This window comes from Equus asinus, chromosome 7, assembly GCF_041296235.1.
Source record: "Equus asinus isolate D_3611 breed Donkey chromosome 7, EquAss-T2T_v2, whole genome shotgun sequence".
Taxonomy (NCBI): domain Eukaryota; kingdom Metazoa; phylum Chordata; class Mammalia; order Perissodactyla; family Equidae; genus Equus; species Equus asinus.
Window position 1 is genome coordinate 55,134,594 of NC_091796.1, and position 25,719 is coordinate 55,160,312.

The window sequence follows — 25,719 nt, forward strand, 5'->3', positions numbered from 1 at the left end:
CGCCCCCCAGCTTTGTTTCTTAATGAAACCAAAGAGATGAACTTTTTATTAGAATATTGAAATTTTATCAATAAAATGGCACTTCTCATGCAAAAAGACAGATTTGTATTAGCTTATCCAAATAATATTTTTCATGATTTTTTATATGTAATATCTCTTGTTTTTTCCCTTAGAATTGAGAAAAGTTCCAAAATCTTCAACTCATCTACAACAAAAGCCTAATGAAAATGAAACTCTAGTGGCTGACACTTGTGATCAAAGTCAGTCTCCAATGGCTAGTAAGCAAGATATTGAGATTAATTTATAAGTTTAAAATTTGTGGTTATTGGTGGGTTAAGAGGGGCCAACATTCTGAATAAGACAATATGTTAAAATATTTTGCACATAATTTTGTTTGTATTACTAATTGTTTAGCAGTCTTTTTCATATTGGAAAGTAATGTTATACTATTATTAATTCATATTAATGCCCCTACCCATATATATAAATACAAATTGCTAATAATTTTGAGTAAACAAGGCTTTACTGTGCAGGGGAAGGGAGGAAGGAGGGGCAAGAAGAGGGAGAGGGAATGGGGAGAAAAAGAGAACACATTCTCGCACTTTCTGTTCTCAGTCATTACATTAGAACTGCTCTGACAAAAGTCATCAGTGACCTCCTGATTGTTACATCTGATGACTGTTTCCCGCTCCTTATCCTACTTGACCTTTCTATGACACCTGACATTATGGAGCACTCTCTTTTTTGAAGTGGTGCCACTCTCCTGGTTCTCTTACTTCTTATTGTACTTTTTTCATCTTCCTTTATTGGCTATTCTTTCTCTTCTTTTAAATGTTATTGTCCCCAGTGTGTATGGTCCTGGGCCTTTTCTTGTCTCACTTTTTATCTCTTTCTGGAGGAAGCTCACCTAGAGTTAGTATTCTGCTACAACCTATACGATAATAAATCCCAAATCTATATCTCTGTCCAAGACTTTTCTCCTGGATTCCAAACCAGTGGATTTGCCTGCTGTTGAACACGTCTACCTGGATATCCTCCAATTTCAGCATGTTTAAAATTGAAACTGTCGTGTCAAACCTACTTCTCATCCTTTTATTTATAATCTCAGTGAATAACGCTACCTCTCTGAGTTACCTAAATTGAAGAACTTTGAGTCACCCCTAGACTCCTCCTTCCTCTCTCTCATATTGAGATAGTCTCCAAGTCTTATTGATTGCTTCTCCTACGTATCTGTCACGCGTTTTCTTCTGCACCCCCATTTTCCTAGTTTCGGCCATCAGCGTCTCTCGTCAGACTGTGTTGGTACTCTTAACTAGTCCTCTTGCCTATTAGTGACTGATTCTTGCTCCATCAGCCTATCATGGCTAGAATTATTTTTTTTAACCCAAATATTGCATCTGTCCTCTATTAAAAACCTTGGAATCTCTTCATTGCCTGCAGAATGAATTTTAACTCTTTAGGATAATCTGATACCTCACCAACCTATCTGGGCTTCTGTCCTGCTGCTACTGTATCTTTTGCATTTGGTTTCCAGCAGTTGAACCACATGTAGTTCCCTGAACCTGCAGTCTTGTTTCACATGTGTGGACCCTTACACATGCCTAGAATCCTTCTCTGCCCCCAGTCCAGTTGACTGTCAAATTCCCCTTTCTCTTAGGCATCACTTGGTCTGGCTTTCCTCGATTTCCCATGGCAGATTAAGAGTCCTTTCTCTATTTTTAAATTACCCCTTTTTTATATACCTTTATATAATGTTTGTCACATTTTATTGCAATTTTCCTTTTTACCTTTCTGTTTCAACTATGGCCTATAAGCTCCTTGAGGACAAGTACCTTTTCTTTTCACCCAGTGCCTAGCATAATCCCTGGAACATAGCATGTGCTCCATAAGTACTTGCTGAGTTATTGGAAGTCTGAATGCATAAAACTTTATAAGATACATGAACATAGGTGATTTCTGTATAATTATGTGTTAGCTTAAAACTTGGAAATTATGCAGTGCTGAAAATCTCTCCCACAAAGTATGTTTTCATGAAAGGTACTATAAATATGGTTTGATATTCATGCTATATATTAGGTCACAATAAACCCATTTATTTTTATGATTTTTTTTCACTAGCAATAAAAAATAATCTACCTCTTGCATTCAGTTCACTTAGAAGAAGTAGAAAACTTAGCTGAAAAAGTTTGGCAAGTGTAGACGCTAGATACCTGCTACTTATTGCCATTTATAGTAAATATTTTGGGCTTTTTTGCAAAGAATTTAAAAAATTGTTTAGTGCCATCTTGTAAACTGGTTCTTTGAGCCTTTTATTCCTTTTTGTATTTTTTTATACATCTAGCTGCTACAATTGTGTGATTGTTTTTTCTTCTTACTTAGAAGCACATGGGACAAGCAGTTATCCCACTGATAAATCATCTTTTAATTTAGCTACAGTTGTTGCTGAAACACTTGGACTTAGTGTTCAAGAAGAATCTGTAAGTAATTGTTGAATTTGGTGTTAATGTGAATTAATTGGTGTCCTTTTAGGTCAGTTTTTAGAGAATTGAGCAAGAGAAAAAGTATTTTTTTCCAAAGATCATTGGATAAAGGCCTAGAACAAAATTGACGTGGCCAGGAGGCCCATTTATATTGTCCATCCCAGGCAGTCCCAGAAATCTAGGGTCTTTAGAATTCTTGGGATATAGGTTATGGGCTGCGTCAAAATTTAGAGAACTGATGATGACTTAGAAGATTTGGCCACCCTCTTCCCCGCCCTCTCTCTCCTCCCTAGCCCTGTCCTGTTTCATCTAAGAGAAGAGTTAAACCTTTGGGTTGATTTCAGGATTTTTTTTCATGAAATGCACATAAGATAAAATTAACCATTTTAAAGTGTACTATTCAATGGCATTTAGTATATTCACAATATTATACAACAGCCCCTCTATCTAGTTCCAAAGCATTTTCATCACCCCAGAAGAAAACCCCATCCTTGTTAAATGTTCAGTCCTCATTCCCCCTTCTCGCAGTCCCTGAACCACAGGTCTACTTTCTGTCCTATGGATTTACCTATTCTGGATAATTCATATAAATGGAATCATATGTTGTGTGGCTTTTGAGTCTGGCTTCTTTCACTTATCTTGTTTTTGAGGTTCATCTACTTTGTAGCATTTATCAGTATTTCATTCCTTTTTAAGGATGAATCATCTTCCATTGTATTTATGTACTTTATATATTACTGTTGAAGGAACCTCAAGGTCCCGTGAGCCCTCTTGATGATGAGCTCTACCACTGTCTGGAAGGAGATCACAAGAAACAACCTTTTGAGGAATCTGCAAGAAATAGTGAAGATAGTTTAAGGTAATTTGGGGCACTTTGGTAAAAACTTATAAACTGTTGGTGAGATCCCATTCAATTAGTTCCATATAATTAAACTATTTCTCCCACACAGCATATAGTTTGTTATTCTGGTTGTATTAATTTTTATTTTAAAAAATATTTTACCCAGTTTATGACCAATTGAGGGCTTTTTGCATTATTGCAAAGAGATGAATATTATTTTTATATTCTTTCTAGACTTGTATCAAGCAGTACTTAGGAGTTCCCGGCCTTGTTACTCTGCCCCTTTAAAGACCCACTCATCCCTTCTGGGTTTGTATTTCCCAAGACTGGATGTTACATAAAATGCATCTGTAAGCTTGGATGAGCTTCCAAGATTGTGTTGCATCTCATTTTTTACTAATTTCAGAACATCCATTAACTAATAATCCTATGTTTATGTAGCATTTTGCTTTTTAAAAGACCTTTGGTTTTGGATACATATATAACAATTTGTCATCTTGGTAACTCTAATTAAAGTAGGTTTTATTACTTCCATTTTTTACAGTCAACAGAAATGCAGCTCGAATGAGGGTCAGTGTCTTGCTCACAGCCACATAGCTGTTAAGTTCTAGAGTAGGAGCTTGCCCATCCCCTGTCTCCAAACTTAAACCTGATGCTCTTCCACCACTGCAGCCGTCCCTCTGCCACAGGCAGGCTGGTCTTAATTTATGTTCAATCCTGTAATACAGGAATGTCGTTTCTTGGAGTTACTCATGACAGATTTCGTAACAACAAAGAAAGTTGGGTCCTCATTGGAACTTAGTAAAATATGATTTTCTTATATAATGAAGTTATTTAAATTAAATATTTATGGATAGCAATATTATGATATTGAGACTGAGTTACTGTATCATTTTCCTCTGCTTTTTGTCAGCTAAATGAAGAGGAGCCAGCAACTATACCCTATCTTAAATGTTAATCATCTGCCTCTAATACATGGATAAAAACTTACTATTAATAATTCTGTATTAGCAAAAGCTTTCTCATTACACTTGTCTTTTAATTTTTACTCTATGTCTTTAGAAGGAAAAAAATTTTACCACTCTTTATTTTTTTAGATTTCCAGACTGTAATTCAAAGACTCCTCCTCAAGAAGAGTTGCCCACTCGGGTATCATCTCCTGTATTTGGAGCTACGTCTAATGTGAAAAGCAGTTTAGGTTTGAATACAAGTTTGTCCCCTTCTCTTTTAGAGACTGGGAAAAAAAACCATCTGAAAATGGCACCTTTCAGCAATACTTCTGACTCTAGATCAGAGAAAACTAGATCAAAATCTGAAGATAATGCCCTTTTCACACATCTTTATCTTGGGTCTGAGGTGAACAAGATCATTAGCCAATCATCTTCTAATAAGCAAATGCTTATAAATAAAAATATAAGTGAATCCACAAGTGAACAGGAGAATCTTGATCATATTAAAGATGCTATTACTGATAAGGATAAACATGTGATGCCCCTGAAATCATTGGGAGGCAGAACATCCAAAAGGAAGAGAATTGAGGAAGAAAGTGAAGATGAAGTAAGCTGCCCCCAAGCTTCTTTTGATAAAGAAAATGCTTTTCCTTTTCCACCGGATAGTCATTCTTCCTTGAACGGAGACTATGTGATGGACAAACCTCTGGATCTGTCTGATCGATTTTCAGCTATTCAGCGTCAAGAGAAAAGCCAAGGAAGTGAGCCCTCTAAAATCAGATTTAGGCAGGCGACTCTCTCTGAGGCTTTGAAGCCCATCCCGAAGAGCTCTTCTTCAAGCCGCAAGGCCTTGAGTGGGAGCTGTACGTTAACCAGAGATTCCCCAGAGGAGCCCTGTTTACAGGAGTGCGGCCTCCAGTCCTTGAGTAAATCCTCTCCAGATAATAAAACACCATTACAAATAAAGGAAGAAAATCCTGTCTTTAAAATCCCTCTATGTCCACGTGAAAGTTTGGAGACAGAGAGTCTTTTTGATGACATGAAGGTTTGTGTTCAATGGTCAAGGATTTTGATTAAAATGATTGTTTATGATTTTATCTAGGTGCTAATAATTCTTTCTGTTTTAGGGTGCTGGTTCTCATGAGCCAATAAAAAGAAAACCCAGGTCAATCCATGGAGCATGTGAACTTGCGTCTGTTCTTCAGTTAAATCCGTGTAGAAATGCTAAAGCAAAGTCTCCACAAGACAGCCAAGGTGTGGGCACTCTAAACAGTATTTCTACTCCTTCTTAGTGACTTTAAGTTGAGTATTGTAATATGTTATTTACATTCTTTGAATAGATGAAATTGTTTTGGGAAAAAATACCTTATTTCTTGCTGCCTGTTTCTGTGTTTATGGGATGATTCTCTCATTGGTTTCATTTTACGTGTGATTTTCTTGCTCTTATGCATTTGAAAAAATGAATTGAGAGGGACCGGCCCAGTGGCATAGTGGTTAAGTTCGCGTGCTCCGCTTCAGCGGCCTGGGGTTTGAATCCTAGGCATGGACCTAGCACCACTCGTCAAGCCATACTATAAAATAGAGGAAGACTGGCACAGATGTTAGCTCAGCAGCAGTCTTCCTCACAATAAATAAATAAATAAATAAATAAATAAATAAATAAATAAATAAAAATGAGAGGAAAATAGTTCAAAAAAATTTAAACTAGTATTTAACCTAGTTTTTAAAGATTTTATTTTTCCTTTATCTCCCCAAAGCTTCCCGGTACGTAGTTCTGTATTTTTAGTTGTGAGTCCTTCTAGGGGAGGCATATGGGATGCCACCTCAGCATGGCCTGAGGAGCAGTGCCATGTCTGCACCCAGGATCTGAGCTGGCGAAACCCTGAGCTGCTGAAGCAAAGCGCAGTAACTTAACCACCCAGCCAAGGGGCCAGCCCCTAAACTAGTTTTTAAAGTAGTATTTTCATCATCCAGACCTTGTTCCTCACCCCAAAAGTAGCCTGTCCTTTTTCTTTGTATTTACATGTATACATATCCATGTTTACATTTATATGGGTTTTTAAACTTCTTGTTTGAAAACATTGTTTGCTCTAATATGTGTCTTAATATTTTCATAATTTTTCTGTGTTTAAAAGGAGTCTTTTCATTTTTTAGCCACAAAATACAGAATATTTCTGCCCTTCATATACACTGTTTTCCTTTTATTCATTGGAAAGTTACTCCTTCATTCTGGGTTTATTTTCCTTAAGCACAGTCTTTAGTTTTTCTTCCAGCAAGAGTTTCAGTCTCTGTATGAAAACATGTTTTTCACTCTCATTCTTGACTTTATCTTTTTGTTTTGATTTCTTTTCGGGGTTGCTCTAGGGATTATGGTATACCTGCTTAAGCTTCCACAGTCTGCTTAGGTTTAATATTGTACTACTTGATGTTCTAGAACTGTACTTTATGTAATTATCATGTGTATCTACATACATTGAAAAACCCCTCCAAACAATGTTATAATTTTAATTTAAAAAAATTTTATTGAGGTAAAAATTACCCATTAAAGTGTACAACTCACTGGTTTTGGTAAACTCTGAGAGTTGTGCAACCATCATTATAGTCTAAGTTTAGAAAAATTTTCTTCACCCCAAGAGGGACAGTGCCTGTTAGTAATCATTCTCCATTCCTCTTCCCTGTTCCCCAGTGCTAAGCAACCACTAATCTACTTTCTGTCTCTATAGATTTGCCTATTCTGGAGTTTTCATATAAATGATATCAAGCAACATATGATCTTTTGTGACTTTTTTCACTATTATGAGTAATGCTGCTATGAATACTTAATGTATAATTTTGTGGATGTATGTTTTTGTCTTTCTCGAGTTATATATAGGAGTAGAATTGCTTGGCCATAGGCTAATTAACTCTGTTTCAAGGAACTATCTAACTGTTTTCCAGAGTAGCTACATCATTTTACGTTCCCACCAGCAGCGTGTAATGGGTCCAATTTCTCCACATCCTCCCCAGCACTTACTGTTATCTGTCATTTTGATTCTAGCCATCCTAATGGGTGGAAAGTGGCTTCTCATTTTGGTTTTGATTTGCCTTTCCCTGGTGGCTCATGATGTTGAACATCTTTTCATGAGCTTTTTGGCCATTTGTGTATCTCCTTTGAAGGACTGTCTATTCAGACCTTTGCTGATTTTTAGTTGGGATATTTGCCTTGTTGTTAATTTGTGAGGGTTCTTTGTATATCCTAGATACAAGTCCTTTACCAGATGTATTATTTATAAAACTTTTCTCCCATTCTGTGGGTCCCATATGTTTTAAAGTGATGAGAATTTTTAAAATCCATTTTTAATTGGGTATTTTTTTCTCCTTATCTAAGATACGTCCTTTGAAAATACCCAGTGGAGTGTAGATCCAGGAGCAGACCTTTCTCAGTATAAAATGGATATTACTGTAATCAACACAAAGGTAAGTGAGAAAGTAAAACCAAAGCCCATGTGGTTATTCTAGTGAGTTTTAGTCCTTCTTCTCTTCTGACTCACTCTGTGACCTTGAGATGATCACATACCTCTTAAAACCTGCATTTATTTATTCAGAAAACTAAGAAATAAAAATGCTTATTCTTCCAACTTTACGGTATTTTTGAAAAGACGGTATTTTTGAAAAGATAGTGCTTTCTGGCTTTAAAGCCCTTTACTGAAAAATGTTATAGTTTTAAAATAATGCAAAAAGCTAGTAACATATTTTAAATGATTTTATTTTTTATCAAAGTACCCTGTGATATGCCTTGACTAACTTTTAAAATAATGTACCATTAAGAAAAAATTTTCATTTTCCCAGTTGGTTATTTTTTAAAATACTGTATTTTTTTTAAAAAATTAAAATTAGTAGGGGCCGGCCTGGTGGTGCAGCGGTTAACTTCGCTCACATTCCACTTCAGCGGCCCAGGGTTCACTAGTTCAGATCCCGGATGCAGACATGGCACCGCTTGGCAAGCCATGCTGTGGCAGGCATCCTACATATAAACTAGAGGAAGAGGGACATGGATGTTAGCTCAGGGCCAGTCTTCCTCAGCAAAAAGGGGAGGATTGGCAGATGTTAGCTCAAGGCTAATCTTCCTCAAAAGAAAACAAAAAATTAAAATTAGTGGAAATAATTTTTTTGGCTTGTATTTAGGTTCTATATAGCTTGAGAAGTTCTTTTTCACTTGGTAGCATATTAATCAAGTATTTAACAGTTGCTAGAGTCATATATATTTATCAAGAAATCAGATTTGATTTATGAAATTGTTCTTTGTGTACATCGATGTTCATTCCTGTGAGGTAGATTGGAGAAGAGAGGAAGGAGAAGCTCAAGGGAGTTCAGTGGTATATAACTCCCTTCCTTGTCACTAGTCCTTCTTTTCCTGGACTTGAAGGAAGATGTGTGAATAGTGAAGCTAAAATATTTTACAGGCTTATTGATAAAACCTAAATCTTTCTATACTCCTAAAGGGTAAAAGTAAATTTAACTTAATGCTACTGAAGTGTACATAGAAAAATGATAAAATTTGTGTTATAGTATATTTTACCAAATTTTTTTAAGTAAATACAAGGCCATAAAGGGATAATTGTTAAAATTCTGAATTTTTAAATACTCAGGATAGCAGTCAGTCAAGATTAGCAGGAGGAGAGACAGTGGACATGGACTGTACATTGGTTAGTGAAACTGTGCTTTTAAAAATGAAGAAGCAAGAGCAGAAGAGAGAAAAAAGTCCAAGTAAGATTTGATTTATTTTTAATTTTAATAAAAATGTGGAGGGAAGTTTATAGTTGTACCATTGTACTGATGAGCACAAGTCACCTCTTCACCATAAACCAGTTTTTTTGCTGTTCTGATAATATTAGTTTCTTCTTAGTAAAGGTGAGTTTCAGTATTTCAGGAAAAAAATCCTTAACCAAAATAAATTTTATTTCAGAAAGAATTCATATTGTTTCCATGGGTCTGCAAATCACACTGGCTGCCAGTTTTGTAAATAAAGTTTTATTGGAACATAGCCTCACTCACTTGTTTATGTATTGCCTACGGCTGCTTCCACAATACAAAAGCAGAGTTGAGTAGTTGCTGCCGAGACCTTATTGGCCCCACAGGCCTAAAATATTAGTAAATATTTAGTAAATTAGTAAATATCCAACTCTTTAAAAAAAAGTTTGCTGATCCTTGGTTTTGAGAACTTTTTATAAAAGATATAAAAGGGAATCTTGAGAGTCCTGTTTTAGAAATAGGATTTTCCAAAGAAATTTTATAAAAAAAAGAGGGGGGATTCTACTGAGAAGTATTAGTATAGATTTGCAAATTAGCAGTAAACTAAGAATGATAGTGTATATACTGAATTACTTTGCTATATTCTGCTTCTACAGAAAAGGGGATTTGGCCAAATTAGGGATCTACAGCCCTTTGTAGTGAGAAACGAGAAACTGTTAGTTCTTCATCTAAAACCTTAATATTCAATGGAAGGATTTTGGTTGGCAACACCTTAGGAACATTCCTAACTACAGAGGCATATGACATCAGGTCAACTAGACTGTCATTTATCACCCTTACGTAGGAAAGGGTTAGGAACTGCCACATGGGGATGCCTTGCTAGAAGCAGAGACATTTTCCAGTGATCATCTGTTAGAAACTAAAGACATTCAGATGTTTGTGCATTCCCCATCTTCTGCTGAATGTTCCTTAGCCTACCTGCTCCGGGCTGAATAATGAAACAGCCAGTCTTATCCTTATTTCTTTTGAAACACGTTACCTCTTGCTGCCCTAAATGTAGTAAGTGAGAAAAAAATTTAATACTTTACCTTAATTCTTTGTTCTTCAGTAATGAACAACTATCCATATGATCAAGTAGTTGGCTGCCAGGGTGGAGAAGACAGAACTTATTAAAAGAAAAACCTTAATGTTGATATGTTGTCTTTTTATAATACATGGCTATTAACTTTCTTCTTAAGAAGATACTTTGCATTTTTTTAATTGAGGTCATAATAGTTTATAACATTGTGGAATTTCAGTTGTACGTTATTATTTGTCAGTCACCATATATGTGTGCCCCTTACCCCTTATGCCCACCTCCCGACCCCCTTCCCCTCTGGTAACCACTGAACTGTTCTCCTTGTCCATGTGTTAGTTTATCTTACGCATATGAGTGAAATCATACGGTGTTTGTCTTTCTCTGTCTGGCGTATTTCACTTAATGTAATACCCTTCAGGTCCATCCATGTTGTTGCAAATGGGACATTTTTGTCTTTTTTTATGGCTGAGTAGTATTCCATTGTATATAAATACACACTACATCTTCTTTATCTAGTCATCAGTCGTTGGGGACTTGAGTTGCTTCCACTTCTTGGCTATTGTGACTTATGCTACAATGAACATAGGGGTGCATAAGCCTCTGAATTGTTGATTTCAAGTTCTTTGGATAAATACCCAGTAGTGGGATAGCTGGGTCATGTGGTATTTCTATTTTCAATTTTTTGAGAAACCGCCATACTGTTTTCCGTAGTGGCTGCACCATTTTGCACTCCCACTAGCAGTGTATGAAGGTTCCCTTTTCTCCACATCCTCTCCAACATTTGTTATTTTTGTCTTGGTGATTATAGCCATTCTAACGGATGTAAGGTGATATCTAAGTGTAGTTTTGATTTGCATTTCCCTGATGATTTGTGATGTTGAACAACTTTTCATGTGCCTGTTGGCTGTCTGTATATCTTCTTTGGAAAAATGCCTGTTCAGATCTTCTGCCCATTTTTTGATTGGGTTGTTTGTGTTTTTGTTCTTGAGTTGTATGAGTTCTTTATATATTTTGGAGATTAACCCGCTGTTGGATATGTGATTTGCAAATATTTTCTCTCAGTAGGTGGGTTGTCTTTTTGTTTTGTTCCTGGTTTCCTTTGCCTTGCAGAAGCTCTTTAGTCTGAGGAAGTCCCACTTGTTTAGTTTTCCTTTTGTTTACCTTGCCCAAGCAGACATGGTATTTGAAAAGATCCTTCTAAGACCAATGTCAACAAATGTACTGCCTGTATTTTCTTCTAGGAGTTTTATGGTTTCAGGTCTTACCTTCAAGTCTTTGATCCATTTTGAGTTAATTTTTGTGTATGGCAAAAGATAATGGTCTGCTTTCGTTTTTTTGCATGTGGCTATCCAGTTTTCCCAATACCATTTATTGAAGAGACTTTCCTTTCTCCATTATATGTTCTTAGCTCCTTTGTCAAAGATTAGCTGTCCATAGATATGTGTGGATTTATTTGTTTTTTGGGAGGATTTTTTAGTGAGGAAGATTCACCCTGAGCTAATATCTGTTGCCAATCTTCTTCTTTTTTCCTTGAGGAAGATTAGCCCTGAACTAACATCTCTGCCAGTCTTCCTCTATTTTGTATGTGAGATGCCTCCACAGCATGGCTGATGTTTAGAGTAGATCTGTGCCTGGAATCCGAACCCACCAACTCAGACCACTGAAGCAGAGTGCACAGAACCGTAACGACTTGGTCATGGGGCTTGCCACTCGTAGATGTGTCATTTTATTTCTGGGCTTTCAATTCTCTTCCATTGATCTGTTTGTCTGTTTTTGTGCCAGTACCATGCTGTTTCGATACTATAGCTTTGTATTATATTTTGAAGTCAGGGATTGTGATGCCTCCAGCTTTGTTCTTTTTTCTCAGGATTGCTTTAGCTATTTAGAATCTTTTGTTACCCCAGCTGAATTTTGTTGCCCCATGTGAATTTTAGGATTCCTTGTTCTATTTCCGTGAAGAATGTCATTGAGATTCTGGTTGGGTTGCATTGAATCTGTAGATTGCTTTAGGTAGTATGGCTATTTTAAGCATGTTTATTCTTCCAGTCCATGTGCATGGAATATCTTTCCATTTCTTTATGTCATCATCAACTTCTTTCAATAATGTCTTATAGTTTTCATTGTATAAATCTTTCACCTCCTTGGTTGAATTTATTCCTAGATATTTTATTCTTTTTGCTGTGATTGTATTCTTGAGTTATCTTTCTGTTAGCTCATTATTAGAATGTAGAAATGCAACAGATTTTTAAGTTGATTTTTGTACCCTGCAACTTTGCTGTAGTTGTTGATTATTTCTAATAGTTTTCTGATGGATTCTTTTTAAGATGTTCTATATGTAAAATCATGTTGTCTGCAAACAGCAAGAGTTTCACTTCTTCGTTGCCTATTTGGATTCCTTTTATTTCTTTTTCTCGCCTAATTACTTTGGCCAAAACCTCCAGTACTATGTTGAATAAGAGTGGCGAGAGTGGATACCCTTATCCTGTTCCTGTTCTCAGAGGGATGGCTTTCAGTTTTTCCCAAGTGAGTTTGATGTCGGCTGTGGGTTTGTCATATGTGGTCTTTATTATGTTGAAGTACTTTCCTTCTGTGCCCATTTTATTGAGAGTTTTTATCGTAAGTGGATACTGGATCTTGTCAAATACTTTCTCTGCGTCTATGGAGATGATCCTGTGGTTTTTGTTCCTCATTTTGTTAATGTCGTGTATCATATTGATTTGTGGATGATAAACCATCCCTAAGTCCCTAGTATAAATTCCACTTGATCATGGTGTATGATCTTGTTAATGTATTGCTGTATTTAGTTTTCCAATATTTTGTTGAGGATTTTTCTATCTATGTTCATCAGTGATATTGGCCTGTAATTTTCCTTTTTTGTGTTGTCCTTGTCTGGCTTTGGCATCAGGGTGTTGTTGGCTCCGTAAAATGTGATAGGAAGTGTTCCATCTTCTTCAGCTTTTTGAAATAGCTTGAGAATGATAGGCATTAAATCTTCATTAAATGTTTGGTAGAATTCTCCAGAGAAGCCATCTGGTCCTGGACTTTTGTTTTTTGGGAGGTTTTTGATTATTGTTCCAATCTCTTTACTTATAATTGGTCTATTCAGATTCTCTATTTCTTCTTGATTCAGTTTTGGGAGGTTGTATCGTCTAAGAATTTATCCATTTCTTCTAGATTGTCCAGTTTGTTGGCATACAGTTTTTCATAGTATTCTCTTACAATGCTTTGTATTTCTATGGTATCCATCATTTCTCCTCTTTCGTTTCTAATTTTATTTATTTGCGCCTTCTCTCTTTTTTCCTTAGTGAGTCTGGCTAAGGGTTTGTGAGTTTTGTATATCTTCTCAAAGAACCAGCTCTTGGTTTCATTGATCCTTTCTATTGTTTGTTTCAATTTCATTTATTTCTGCTCTGAGTTTTACTATTTCCCTCCTTCTGCTGACTTTGGGCTTTGTTTGTTCTACTTTTTCTAGTTCTGTTAGATGTAATTTAAGGTTGCTTATTTGAGATTTTTCTTGTTTGTTAAGGTAGGCCTGTATTGCTATGAATTTCCTTCTTAGGACTACTTTTGCTGCATCCCATATGAGTTGGTGTGCTGTATGTTCATTTTCATTTGTCTCCAGATATTTTTTGATTTCTCCTTTAATTTCTTCATTCATCCATTTCAGTAGGACATTGTTTAGTCTCCATGTTTGTGACTTTCTCAGCTTTTTTGTTGTGGTTGATTTCTAGTTTCATAGCATTATGTTCGGAAATGATGCTTGATATGATTTCAGTCTTCTTAAATTTATTGAGGCTTGCTTGTTTCCCAAGATATGGTCTATCCTTGAGAATGTTCCATGTGCACTTGAGAAGAATGTGTATTCTGCTGTTTTTGGATAGAGTGTTCTATATATGTGTGTGTGTGTGTGTTAAGTCCATCTGGTCTAGTTTTTCATTTAAATCCACTTTCCGTCTTGACTTTCTGTCTGAATGATCTATCCATTGATGTAAGTGGGGTGTTAAGATCCCCTACTATTATTGTGCTGTTCTTAATATCTCCTTTTAGGTTTGTTAATGCTTGCTTTATATACTTTGGTGCTCCTCTGTTGGGTCCATGGATATCTATAAGTGTTATGTCTTCTTCGTGGAGTGTCCCTTTTATCATTATATACTGCCCCTCTTTGTTTCTCATAGCGTGTTTTATCTTGAAGTCTACTTTATCCGATATAAGTATGGCAACACCTGCTTTCCTTTGTTTGCCATTAGCTTAGAGTATTGTGTTCCATCCCTTCACTCTGAGCCTGTGACTGTTTTAGAGCTGAGATGTGCTTCCTGGAGGCAGCATATTGTTGAGTCTTGTTTTTTAATCTGTCTCACTACTCAGTGTCGTTTGATTGGAGAATTCAATCCATTTACATTTAGAGTGATTATTGATATATGAGGGCTTAATGCTGCCATTTTATCTCTCATTTTCTGGTTTTTGTGTGTTTCCCTTGTTTCCCATCCTGTGTTTTTGGACTACCAGTTCAGGTTGGTAGTTTTCTATGATGGTTTTCTCAATTTTCTCTGTATTTGTCATTTGTGTCTCTGTTCTGATTATTTGTTTAGTGGTTACCATGAGGTTTGTATTAAAAAACTCATGGGGGCTGGCTCCATGGCCAAGTGGTTAAGTTCATGCGCTCCGCTGCGGCGGCCCAGGATTCGGATCCTGGGCATGGACATGACACCGCTCATCAGGCCACGGTGAGGCGGCCCACATGCCACAACTAGAAGGACCTGCAACTAAGATATACAACTGTGTATGGGGGGGTTTGGGGAGATAACGCAGAAAAAAAAAAAATCATGGATGAGCTCGTCCATTTTCTGATAGCCTCTTATTTCCCTAGTCTAAGCCATTTCCATCCCTTCCTTCTTCCCCATCTAAGTTATTGTTGTCACAGCTTATTCCATCTTGTGTTGTGAGTTAGTGGTTAAAATGACAAGATTATATTTATTTTCGATGTTTTCCTTCCCTTTATCTTTGTTATAATTGTTTGCTAACCTGTCCTGATAGAGAGCTGCAATTTTCTGATTTTGTCTGCCTATTATCTTCTTGCTCAAGGCTTTGTGAACCCTTTCTTTTTTTTTTTTTTTTTCCAGGTATGAGGGCCTTCTTGATCATTTCTTGTAGTGGGAGTCTTGTGGCAAAGAACTCTCTTAGCTTTTGTTTATCTGGGAAAGTTTTTATTTCTCCATCATATCTGAAGGATATTTTTGCTAGATAAAGTATTCTTGGCTGAAAGTTTTTGTCTTTCAGAGTTTTGAATATATCATTCCACTCTCTCCTAGACTGTAAGGTTCTGGTGAGAAAGCCACTGAAAGCCTGGTAGGGATTCCTTTGTGGGTTATTTTCTTCTGCCTTGCTGCCCTTAATATTTTTTCCTTGTGCTTGACTTTTGCCAGTTTTATTACTATATGCCTCGGAGAAGATGTTTTTACATTGATATAGTCCATAGTTCTATTAGCTTCCTTTACTTATATTTCCAGCTCCTTCCCCAGGTTTGGGCAGTTCTCAGCTCTTGGTTCTGAACAAGCTTTCTGCTCCATTCTCCCTCGCTTATCTCTCTGGAGTACCTGTAATCCTTATGATGCATTTCCTAATTGAGTTGGATATTTTTGGAGAATTGCTTCATTTCTTTTTAGTCTTAGTTCTCTCTCCTCCATCTGAAGCATTTCTGTATTTTCTTCCTTCCAGATTGCTAATTCTGTCCTCCATAATATCAGCTCTGATATTCAGGGAGTCCAGATTTTTCTTTATCTCACCCATTGTGTTTTTCGTCTCCAACATTTCTGATTTGTTTTTCTGTGGTTTCAGTCTCTTGTGAAGAATTCCTTCTCTTCATTAATTTTGTTCCTGATTTCATTGAACTGTCTATCCTATTGTCTTGGAACTCAAATTTCTTTATGCTAGTCATTTTGAATTCTCTGTTATTTAGATTATAAATTTCTCTGCCTTCTGGTGTGGAGTATTAATATATTTCTTCATATTGTTTGATGGTGTGGATTTTTGCCTTCACATAGTGATAGTATCTCATCTCAGATTCCATCTTCCACCACTGGGGGTCAGTCAGGAGCTCTGTATTCTGAGCCTGCCATGATCCCTGGCATCTATGCCTGTCCTTAGAATCTATGCTGACAGGGCCCATCTGTGACTGCCAGTTAGCTGGTTCACAGCTGCTGCTTTTCTAACATATGTACAGGTGCTCTGGCCAAGTGGCTTAGCTGGAACACTGTTGGGGGGGGGGGGGCGTTGCTTTCTTTCACATGCACGCTCCCAGGGGTATTCTTGCTCTGCTCTCGCTATCTGCTTTCCTGGGGTGCTGGCTTGATTAAGACACCCCCACAATAGCTTAGCTAACTCTGTGTGGGGCTTTCCCAAAGTCTGTGGGGGATCTTGGAGAAAGAAAGCATTCCCATGGAGAGCTACCTCTCCTCGTCCTTTGCTCAGAGCTGCACGTGGGCCCACGCCCTGGGTTGCTGCCAGGGAGGGAGAGGAGCTCGCCTTACCTCCTTCTACTTCCTCCTGAGGGGTCCAGCAGCTCCATCTTCAGACGTGTGGCTGCATGGGTCTCTCTGATGTCTTTTGTGTTGTGTGAATGTCCTCTTTTGATTTATGAATGTCCTTCTCATTATATCTTAGCAGAGAAAGTCTAAGGGAAAAGCTCACTCTGCCATGATTCTGATGTAACCTCTCAAGATACTTTGCTTTTAAGATTATTTTGTTCCTGGTATCAGCTCCTGATAATGTTTTCCTGATAAGGTTTTCCTTGTTTTTATAGAAAAGGAGAAAACTCAAGTATGACTACTTTGGCTTCAAATTTAGCTAGTTGATTCAAAGAAGGTGATAGTTTCCCAAATATACTTAAAATATTTGCTTTTAAATAAAGAGAGATTAGAACTTGAATGAATGAATGGAAATAATTTTGGTTAAATGTGTTATTAGTACTATTGATGCATAATGAATCACTCCAGTAACTTAGAAGATTAAAATGACAACAATCATTTTCTTATCTTTCGTAGTTTCTATGGCTCAGGAATTCAGGAAGGACTTGGCTGGATGGTTCTGTGTCTGGGTCTCTCATGTAGTTGTAGATGGATGGTAGCTAGAGCTGGAATAGCAGAGGGCTAGACAGATGGGGGTGACTTGGCATCTCTGTCCTTGTTCAGTCTCAGGGCTTCTCCATATGGTCTTTGCACATGGGCTGGTTTGAGCTTCCTCATCACATGAAGACTAGGTTCTCAGAGTGAGCACCCCAAAAGAGCAAGGTAGAGGTGCATGGCATTTTTATGATCTGGCCTCAGAAGTTTCACAGTGTCACAAACAGCTGCCCAGGTTCAAAGCAAGAGAACATAGCCTTCACCTCTCAGTGGGAGGAGTACCAAGATCATATTTTGAGAATAGCACATGAGATAGGAGATATTGTTGAGGCCTTCTTTGGAAAAAAACAGTCTGCCCATTTTACCCATAACATAAACCTTTTTAATACTTAGAATTAGTTAAGAATGAAACATACCAATAAAAACTGAATTATTGCTAGTATTTTGATTCAAAAAATGTTTTTATATCCCTGCTCTGTGTTAGACTTACTAGATATTATGATAGAAAGATCAATATGGACATAGTCTTTGTCCTCAAGTATTTCACAATCAGAAGTCAGACCAACAAAAAAATAAATCAGCAATTATTTACAAATTTGACCCTCAACATGAAAAATGAACAAATGTTTAATCATTTAATAAATATCAAGCCACAGTTCTATACTAGGAAGTGTTCCAGGAACTAGAAATAATGAGTAAACAGAGCAAAAGTACCTACTTCATGCAACTTACATTCTAATAGTGGAGACACAAGCAGATGTTTGGTGTGATAGATGATGGTAAGTTCTGGAGAAAGATAATAGAGCACCATGGGTTCATGGGGAGGTAGTTTATACAGAGCCATCTCGGCAGGATCTGTCACGTTTGTTAGCCAACTGGGTCTGTTTCTGGTTTTTTTGGTAAACTCTGGTGTTTTTTAAAATGGGACTATGTAATGAAAAATGTAGCTAGTACTATGAAGATGAATTTAGCACTTTGTATGTCAGATATGGAATTGAATTCATCATTTTGATCAACACTAAACTACCAAGTGTTAATGATAATGCAATAAAATACATTTTTTGCTATCACTATAGAAAAATAAGTAGGTAAGCAAAATTCTATAGAGATTTTAATGTCAGCTATTTATACACATTTTATTTAAACTTAGTATTTTTCATCGTTCATTATGATGTATATTCTATTCCTCACTATTTCTTTGGTGCAACTCCTTTTGGTTTAGTATGAATTATGCATGAACTGATATGGAGAAAAAGATTTTTAATGTTTGTAATGACAGTAACAAAAACTAGCATTCTTTTCACACAAGTAAAGGACATTTAAAGCCATAACATAAAGCCTTTGTGAATGTACAGTAACTACCCAGACTTGGGGATTTATTTTGGTCTTGTGCACAAGTGAATTGTTTAGTGGCAGTTACCACAAGTTTCAAATTGGTCAAATAGAAATCAAAAAGCTTGTTTGTTGCCCTGAGCCAATGCTCTTTTATGTAGATGGAGAAAGAAAAATGAATGATAGCTTGGAAGATATGTTTGATCGGACAACACATGAAGAATATGAATCCTGTTTGGCAGATAGCTTCCCCCAAGTAGCAGATGAAGAGGAGGAATTGTCAGCTGTCACAAAGAAACCAAACAGTAAGCCTATTGTCTTTCTGATTATGGCTTCTCAGTTACCTGAGTTCAGTAAATTGTCATCCTGCTAATTAATGGAGGCTTGATGAGGTATATTAACAATGAAAGTTTCAAGTTTCTTGTATAAATTTCTTTTTCACAGATTTTTTTGAGATAATTTTAGACTAATAGAAGAGTTAGAAGAAATAGTTTAGAGGATTCCCCTGTGCCTTTCACTCAGCTTTGCCCTTACATTGACATCTTATGTAACTATAAAATATTCATTAAAACTTAGACAGTAATCTTGATTCGATACGTTTTTCTATGACATATGCATAAAGTTTATAAAAGTTTTGAGAAACTTTTTTTAAAGTAATACGTTAGTCATTGTAATAGAGTGAAAAGAGAAAGTTTTGCAGAAAACAGACCCATTTTCTGCTTGAATGCTTTACCTTCCAAGACAACATATCTAATGTAAATGTATATATGTCAGTCTTCTTAAGATCCGTTTCATTAGAAACAGTAATTTATAATGTAGGGTAGCAATTAAAAGAATACTCTAAGTGAAACTCTTAGTCTGAATTGAAAATTAGAATTTTTGCTAAATATCTCATTTTCTTACTGTAAGTAAAAAAGTCAGAGTTTTTTAATCTAGTGCAAAGGTCATTTTATGCTGATTTAAATGAGCACCCCTCCTGCTGTGGTACAGTCTACCTTGATTATGTTTTCCTCCGGCTTCCGTTAGGTTTTTTAAATGACAGGCCTTAGCTCAGGGTGAATGAACCCTAACCAAAGATACGGAACAGCATGCTTTCACTTGTTCAGTCCATGGCAAAAATTTGATCCAGCAAATTTTGTAATAAAAATTTACAAATGTTCAATTCACTTTTTACCCCAAGAAGAGCCTTTTACATATTGGTTTCACTTCAAAAAAGGATATTTTTTTATAAGACAAAATTATTAATTTCTATCTCTTTTTTTGGTTACATTTCACGCTGACCATCTCAAAATTTTCTCACTCTGCTTTTGTGGCAATGCAGCACTGTTGGTTTTGTTTGGGGTTTTTTTGGTGAGGAAGATCATCCCTGAGCTAACGTCTCTTGCCAGTCTCTGTTTTTGCTTGGGGAAGGTTGTCCCTGAGCTAGAGTCTGGCTGCGCTATTCTTTTAAACTCTGGCAACTTCTGTTTTCTAGCATATCCCCAAGACTCTTTTTCTCCCTCACATTCATTTTTTCTCATGCTTTTATTAACCACCTCTGAAAATATGATTCCAAATCTGCAACTCTACTTTGACTTCTCTGATGGATCTCAGTCCTGCATTTCTTAGTATCGCTACTTCTGTGTCTCTTCAACAGCTTAAACGTCACATTTCTAAGCCAAGTTCCATTTATTTCTTACCAAGTGAGCTTTCAGACATTTTTATTTTTCCCAGTCACCCAGGCATGTAATTTAAGACTTCTTGTCCATTTATTTCATTTTCTTGACCCTCATATCACAGAGTCTACCTAGTCTTCCCTCACAGGAAGGAGCAAGTTTCAGGGAGGACATCAAAAGCTCAGTTCTGGATGTATTAATACTTACTAGATTTTCAGATGGAGCTGTTGAGTAGACTGTTGATATGTGTCGAGTTTGGACAAGAAACTCAGAATAAAAAAATGATTTGGGGGGCAGGAGGTCAACAGCAAGGAGATGGTTATTAAAGACATGAAACTGAGTGAGATCACCAAAGTACTGAATATAAATAGAAAAAAGAAGCATTGCAAGTTCTGACTTCTGGGGTATGGCAACTTTAAAAGGTGGGAGAAACAAAGAACCAGCAAAGGAAATTGAAAAGGAGCTGCAGCCTGTGAAGTAGGAGGGAAACAAGCGTATATGCTGTTGTGGAAGACAAGTGAAAAAGATGTTTCTGTATATTCATCACTCGCAGGCTCATCCTCTCTCTTCTGCACCTCACACTTGAGTCCAACTACCTATTTGACATATTATGAGCTCCTTGAACTTAATATATTCAAATTAGAAATATTTATTTTTCTACCCAAATTTGATCTTCCCCTGCCTTTCTGAGTGTCATTAAACCTCAGTAACTATCCTCCCAGTTACTTAAGATAGAAATGTAGGAGTCATATGTGACTTCTTTCACCTCTCCTTTATGTCCAGTCTAATACCCTGGCAGTGCTATCTCCAGAAGATATGTCATAACACTTCACTTTTCTCCCTCTCTGTAGCTACTGCCCTAGTCTAAACCACTCTAACTCTACCTGTTTTGTTGTAGGCCTTCTAACTGGTCTTTTTACATCAGTCATTTCTCCTCTCTAGTCCAGTCTTTACAGAGACTCAAAAGTGATTTTTTTAAAATTAGATTATATTATCTTCTTGTCTAAAACCCTTTGGTGGAAAGAAGATATTTGGGTGGCCAATAAGTATATGAAAATATGCTCAATATTATTGGATATCAGGGACAGAGATGCCACTTCACACCCACTAGAATGGTTAAGAAGACTGATAATATCTAGTATTAGCAAGGGTGAGAACTGGAATGTTCAAACAGTGCTAGTGGGAGTATGAAACTGTACTTTGGAAACAATTCAGCAGGGTTTTTAAAACAGCTTTATTGAGGTTGATCAGTTTTTTGTAAAGTTACACATACATCTATCCTCAGCAATTCCAGTGATCCAGCAGTTCCGCTCCTAGGTATACACCCAAGAAAAATGAAAACATGTTCACAGAAAGATGTGTTCAAGAATTTTCGTAGCAGTGCTATTTGTAATGGCTCAGAACTGGAAACAACCCAAATGTCCATCAATAGGTGAAGAAATGTAAACTGTGGTGTGTTCATATAATGGATATTACTTCTCAACAAAAAGGAGAGAACTACTAGACTCAACAGCGTGGATGAATCTCCAAAACTTGTTGAGCTAGAAAAATGCGAAAGATGAAAAAGAATATATACCATATACTCCCAGTAATCTGAAGTTCTAAAACAGGCATAACTAAGCTATGGTGATAATCAAATCAGTGATTGTAGGGGAAGGAAGGGACGTGAGAGAATATTTTTGTGCATGAGAAACAGCAGAATAGGAGAAAACTTCCAGGGGTGATGGAAATGTCCTCTGTCTTGATTTGGGTGGCAGTTATAGTGGAATATGCACGTGTCAAGATTCGTCATAGTACACTTACAATCAGTGTACATTGTATGTAAATTATGCCTCAACAAAGTAAATTTGAGTCTTCAGTGGCTTCCTGTTGCACTTAGAATAAAATTCAAACTCCTTTCCTTTGGGCCTTCAAGGCCCATTGTGATCTGATACCTGCCCACCTCTCCCTCAACACTTTCTTCACTAAATCTCAACCCCTCTGGCCTGCTCTTAGTTCTTAGGGCACGTTTTCCTCTCTCAAGACCTTTACTGTTCTACCTCTTCTCACGGCTGACTTCTTTTTATTCATCAGTTACCACCTTACGTGTTCTTCCTCAGATAAGCCTTACGTGTCTGCTTGCTTAATGTCTGTTTCCCTCACTGCAATGTAAACCCCATGAGAAGAGGAGACCTGGTCTCTCTCGTTCTACATTCTTTGTCCAGAACTTAGTACAAAGCTTAGTAAAGGTCCATTATTTGAATAGATGATGGCAATGGGCTGTTTGAGTCTAGACAACTTGGGATTGAGGTCCATGAGCTCTAGTTCTTATTTTGTCACCAGTTTTCTGATAAAATTCTTTAATCTCTTTATTTCCTAGTTATAACCCACCTTAAAGACACATTATAAAAAATCAACAAGACTAGTAAGTGAAACATTAAAAGCTATCTTGTTATTTGGTGCCAAATGATAACGAGTGTATGAGTAGTTCTAAAGCTTAAAATACTTTCATTTATAGTCAATATGTGTGTACTTTTATATCTAGTTTTTAAGTCTAAAATACTTTTATAGATATGATTTTTATCTCTTTAGTAATTCTGAGGTAAGCAAGATAATCTGTGCTCTCCTCATTGTGCAGATGAAAAAGAAAGGAAAAACGAGTTGCCCAGGGACCTAGAGTGTGAAACCAAATAAAAATGGAAGTTTGGCACATGCCCTTTTTTATTTTTCAAAAAAAAAAAAAAAGCTAATTGTTTCTCAGTAAGGTCTACATTCACTTTGTGGTATGCTTGTTTACAGCTCATGGTGATAAACAAGATAAAGTCAAACAGAAAGCATTTGTGGAGCCGTATTTTAAAGATGATGAAAGGTAAGTAGGTTTTGATTAATACCAGCAATGTGATTGGATGTACAACAGAGCTATCTTTGTCAGAGTATCTTTGAGCTGTTCACATTGCTACTTTGATTAAAATAGAATGCATATCGTTTACTTTATGACCATAACAAAGATAGAACTCAAGCATAAAAATGACAAATTTTTAAATTAAAAAAACTTCACCACCACTACCCTTTTTTTGGCAGTGGTGATAGTTATTTTCTCTGCTTTATTACAACACTTTACTCTTAGTCTACTTTTTTGTGAACTTTATTTGGGAATTTTTTAAATTGTATACTGTAACTTTTATATAGTTTGAGACTTTAGGTGGCAAGCCTTAGATTATGCTTTAGAATTATTTTATGAGAATTTTTAAACCTTAAAAAAAAAACTTTAAACATTTAAACATGACTTTGAACTATAATGCTACTTTCTGCCTTTTATGCAAAGATTGCAAATTCTGTAATTTTTAGTCATATACTCTTGATTCCAGAAGTGAACTAAGACACAGTAATTCATTCAAGAAAAATCTTTTGCTTTTTTTTCTTTAAGTTATGCTGTTGGCAAATTGAGTCACTTAGTAAGCAAAGTTATTCCTTCTATTTTTATATCTATCAAGAATTTAAAAAATCTGACAGGCCAAGATAAATTTTTATTGATGCCTATAAGACTAATGGATATGAGCTGTCATTTTATTGCTAAATGATTCTTTTCTTTTATTTACCAGTTTTTCAAAGAAATAGTACCCTAGCGTCTCAAGTGTGACCAGAGAGTTTGTTAAGTATCATTATGAATTCATGGATTTAAGTATATTTGATATGTCTCAACTCATTGCAGTTATTAATCCTTATTGATACTCAAATTGTCCCATCTTTGCCCAGTAGAAGCCTCTTTGAATGGATACTACCTTAGTCGTCTTTCATACATTCATTGCTTCTTGTATAATAAGATGTTCTAGACTGTCTTGTACACTTTCTGCCATAGGCCTGGAATCTGCCATTTCTCCAGGACCCTCAGTTTCTTTTAGTGAGAAATGATATTTAGGCCACAGTCTGGCCGCTAGGGTTGCTCATTGCTGTGATTAGTCATTGTTTCTAGATCTTTTAGGTGGACAGAGTTAGAAATAAGGTTTTATTTCATTTTGTTTTATTCAGTTAAACTACACTTGTTCATACTCATAGCTCCAATTCAAGTTCAGGACTACAGGATTTTTACGTAACCCTCTGTCCCATCTCTACTTTCCTGCCTACTGAAAATCCCACTTCTCAGTGCCACCAGCATCGTTCCTGATTTAACTTTATTCCACAATACACAAAGAGAACAGTCTCAGAATAGTACAGACTATCACCAGTGATATTTTATGAAAATGGTTTCAGACTTTTTTGTATCTTTTTGTCCTTAAGATATATCCTGTCAGAAATGTACAGTCATATCACTATGTTGTAAAGTCACTTAGGATAATTATTTTCTGTGTAGTTATGCCACCAACCTAGTACCCAGGTTTGTTTTGTTTTGATTCTGATTTTTTAGGAGTTACTTTTTCTTTAATTCATTTTTAAAATTAGGTAAATTATATACATGGTACCAGAGGCTACAAAACAAGATGTATTCAGATAAGTCTAGCTTCTATCCTTGTTCCCTTCACCCTGTAGCTCTCCATCCCTATGGGTGACCATTTGAAATTTGTGGTTTTCCATTTATTTTAAAAAATAAAACCAAATTTCTCTCCACATATATCTATATCAACATAGGTGCAGTTAGTTGCACTCTCTCCCCTTAGACAAATGGTAGAATGCTGTATACGCTTTTATCTACTTTGTTTTTTTCATTTAACTATATGTCCTGGAAATCACTCATAATAGTATATAGTCCTCCCTCATTTGTTTTTTTTAGTTTCATAGTACTTCATTGTTTGACTGTACCATAGTTTATTCCCTAGCCGTGGGCACTTGGGTTGTTTACAGTTATGCTGGCATGCACAGTGCCACAGTGAATACCCTTGTGCATTCTCTTTTCAAATTTTTGCCTGTGCATCTTTGGGATAGATTCCTAGAAGTAAGATTGCAGAGTAAGGGCTGCCATTTCAAAAGGTTCATGTTAGAGGTTCACTAACTTTTAAAAAAAATAGATGAGTAGTTTTAGTTATTCTGAAACCGTTAGAAAGCTGGAGATGCAGGAGATGGATAAAGATGTAGGGGTGGTAAAAGTCTCAGAGTTAGGGTGGTTCCTTTCCCCATGGAGAATACGGCAAACCCTGGGAAGACGGGTTGTGTTGTGTCAGGGACAAGAAGCTGAGGAACCTTTGGTGGCGCTTTGAGGTCTACTCCAGATGCCAGTCTTCTAGTAGGTTCCCTGCTGCATTATGGTACACTACAGAGACAGAATAGATAGTATTCAGAGGAAAGGATGTGACCAAATTATATCCTATATAAGCTTAAGATTCATAAACTATTTGAAAGAAAATATAGTTATGGCAATATTTTTTATCTGTCCTTTCTTAGTCTCCCTTTTTTAATTTAAAGATTGCTCCAGAGTTGAGACTTCCTGAGTTTAAGCACAAAAAGGACCTGTAACCTCATGTACTTTGAAATAGAGCAAGTAAAGCTTTCTGTTGAAGGAAAGTGCTTGCCACCTAGAGGGTCATGTGACCAAAATACATCAAAGGAGTAGATGTGTTACC

The 25,719-nt window shown here is 36.5% G+C and overlaps 1 protein-coding gene across 18 annotated transcripts in view; it reads left to right on the top strand.

Moving 5' to 3' along the window:
* Positions 1-25,719, top strand: part of RBBP8 (RB binding protein 8, endonuclease) — a 103,753-nt gene that overhangs the window by 71,732 nt on the left and 6,302 nt on the right. For 4 of the 18 annotated variants that reach the window (XM_014837284.3, XM_014837288.3, XM_014837286.3 and 1 more), the window contains exons 8-16: positions 174-278; positions 2,380-2,477; positions 3,227-3,339; positions 4,419-5,316; positions 5,399-5,525; positions 7,639-7,727; positions 8,900-9,017; positions 18,692-18,835; positions 22,964-23,033. In XM_014837284.3, coding sequence (XP_014692770.2) covers positions 174-278; positions 2,380-2,477; positions 3,227-3,339; positions 4,419-5,316; positions 5,399-5,525; positions 7,639-7,727; positions 8,900-9,017; positions 18,692-18,835; positions 22,964-23,033 — 1,762 coding nt within the window. The remainder of the gene's footprint in view (positions 1-173; positions 279-2,379; positions 2,478-3,226; positions 3,340-4,418; positions 5,317-5,398; positions 5,526-7,638; positions 7,728-8,899; positions 9,018-18,691; positions 18,836-22,963; positions 23,034-25,719) is intronic. The other 14 variants (XM_070513397.1, XM_070513394.1, XM_070513395.1 and 11 more) reach the window with 5 other exon arrangements.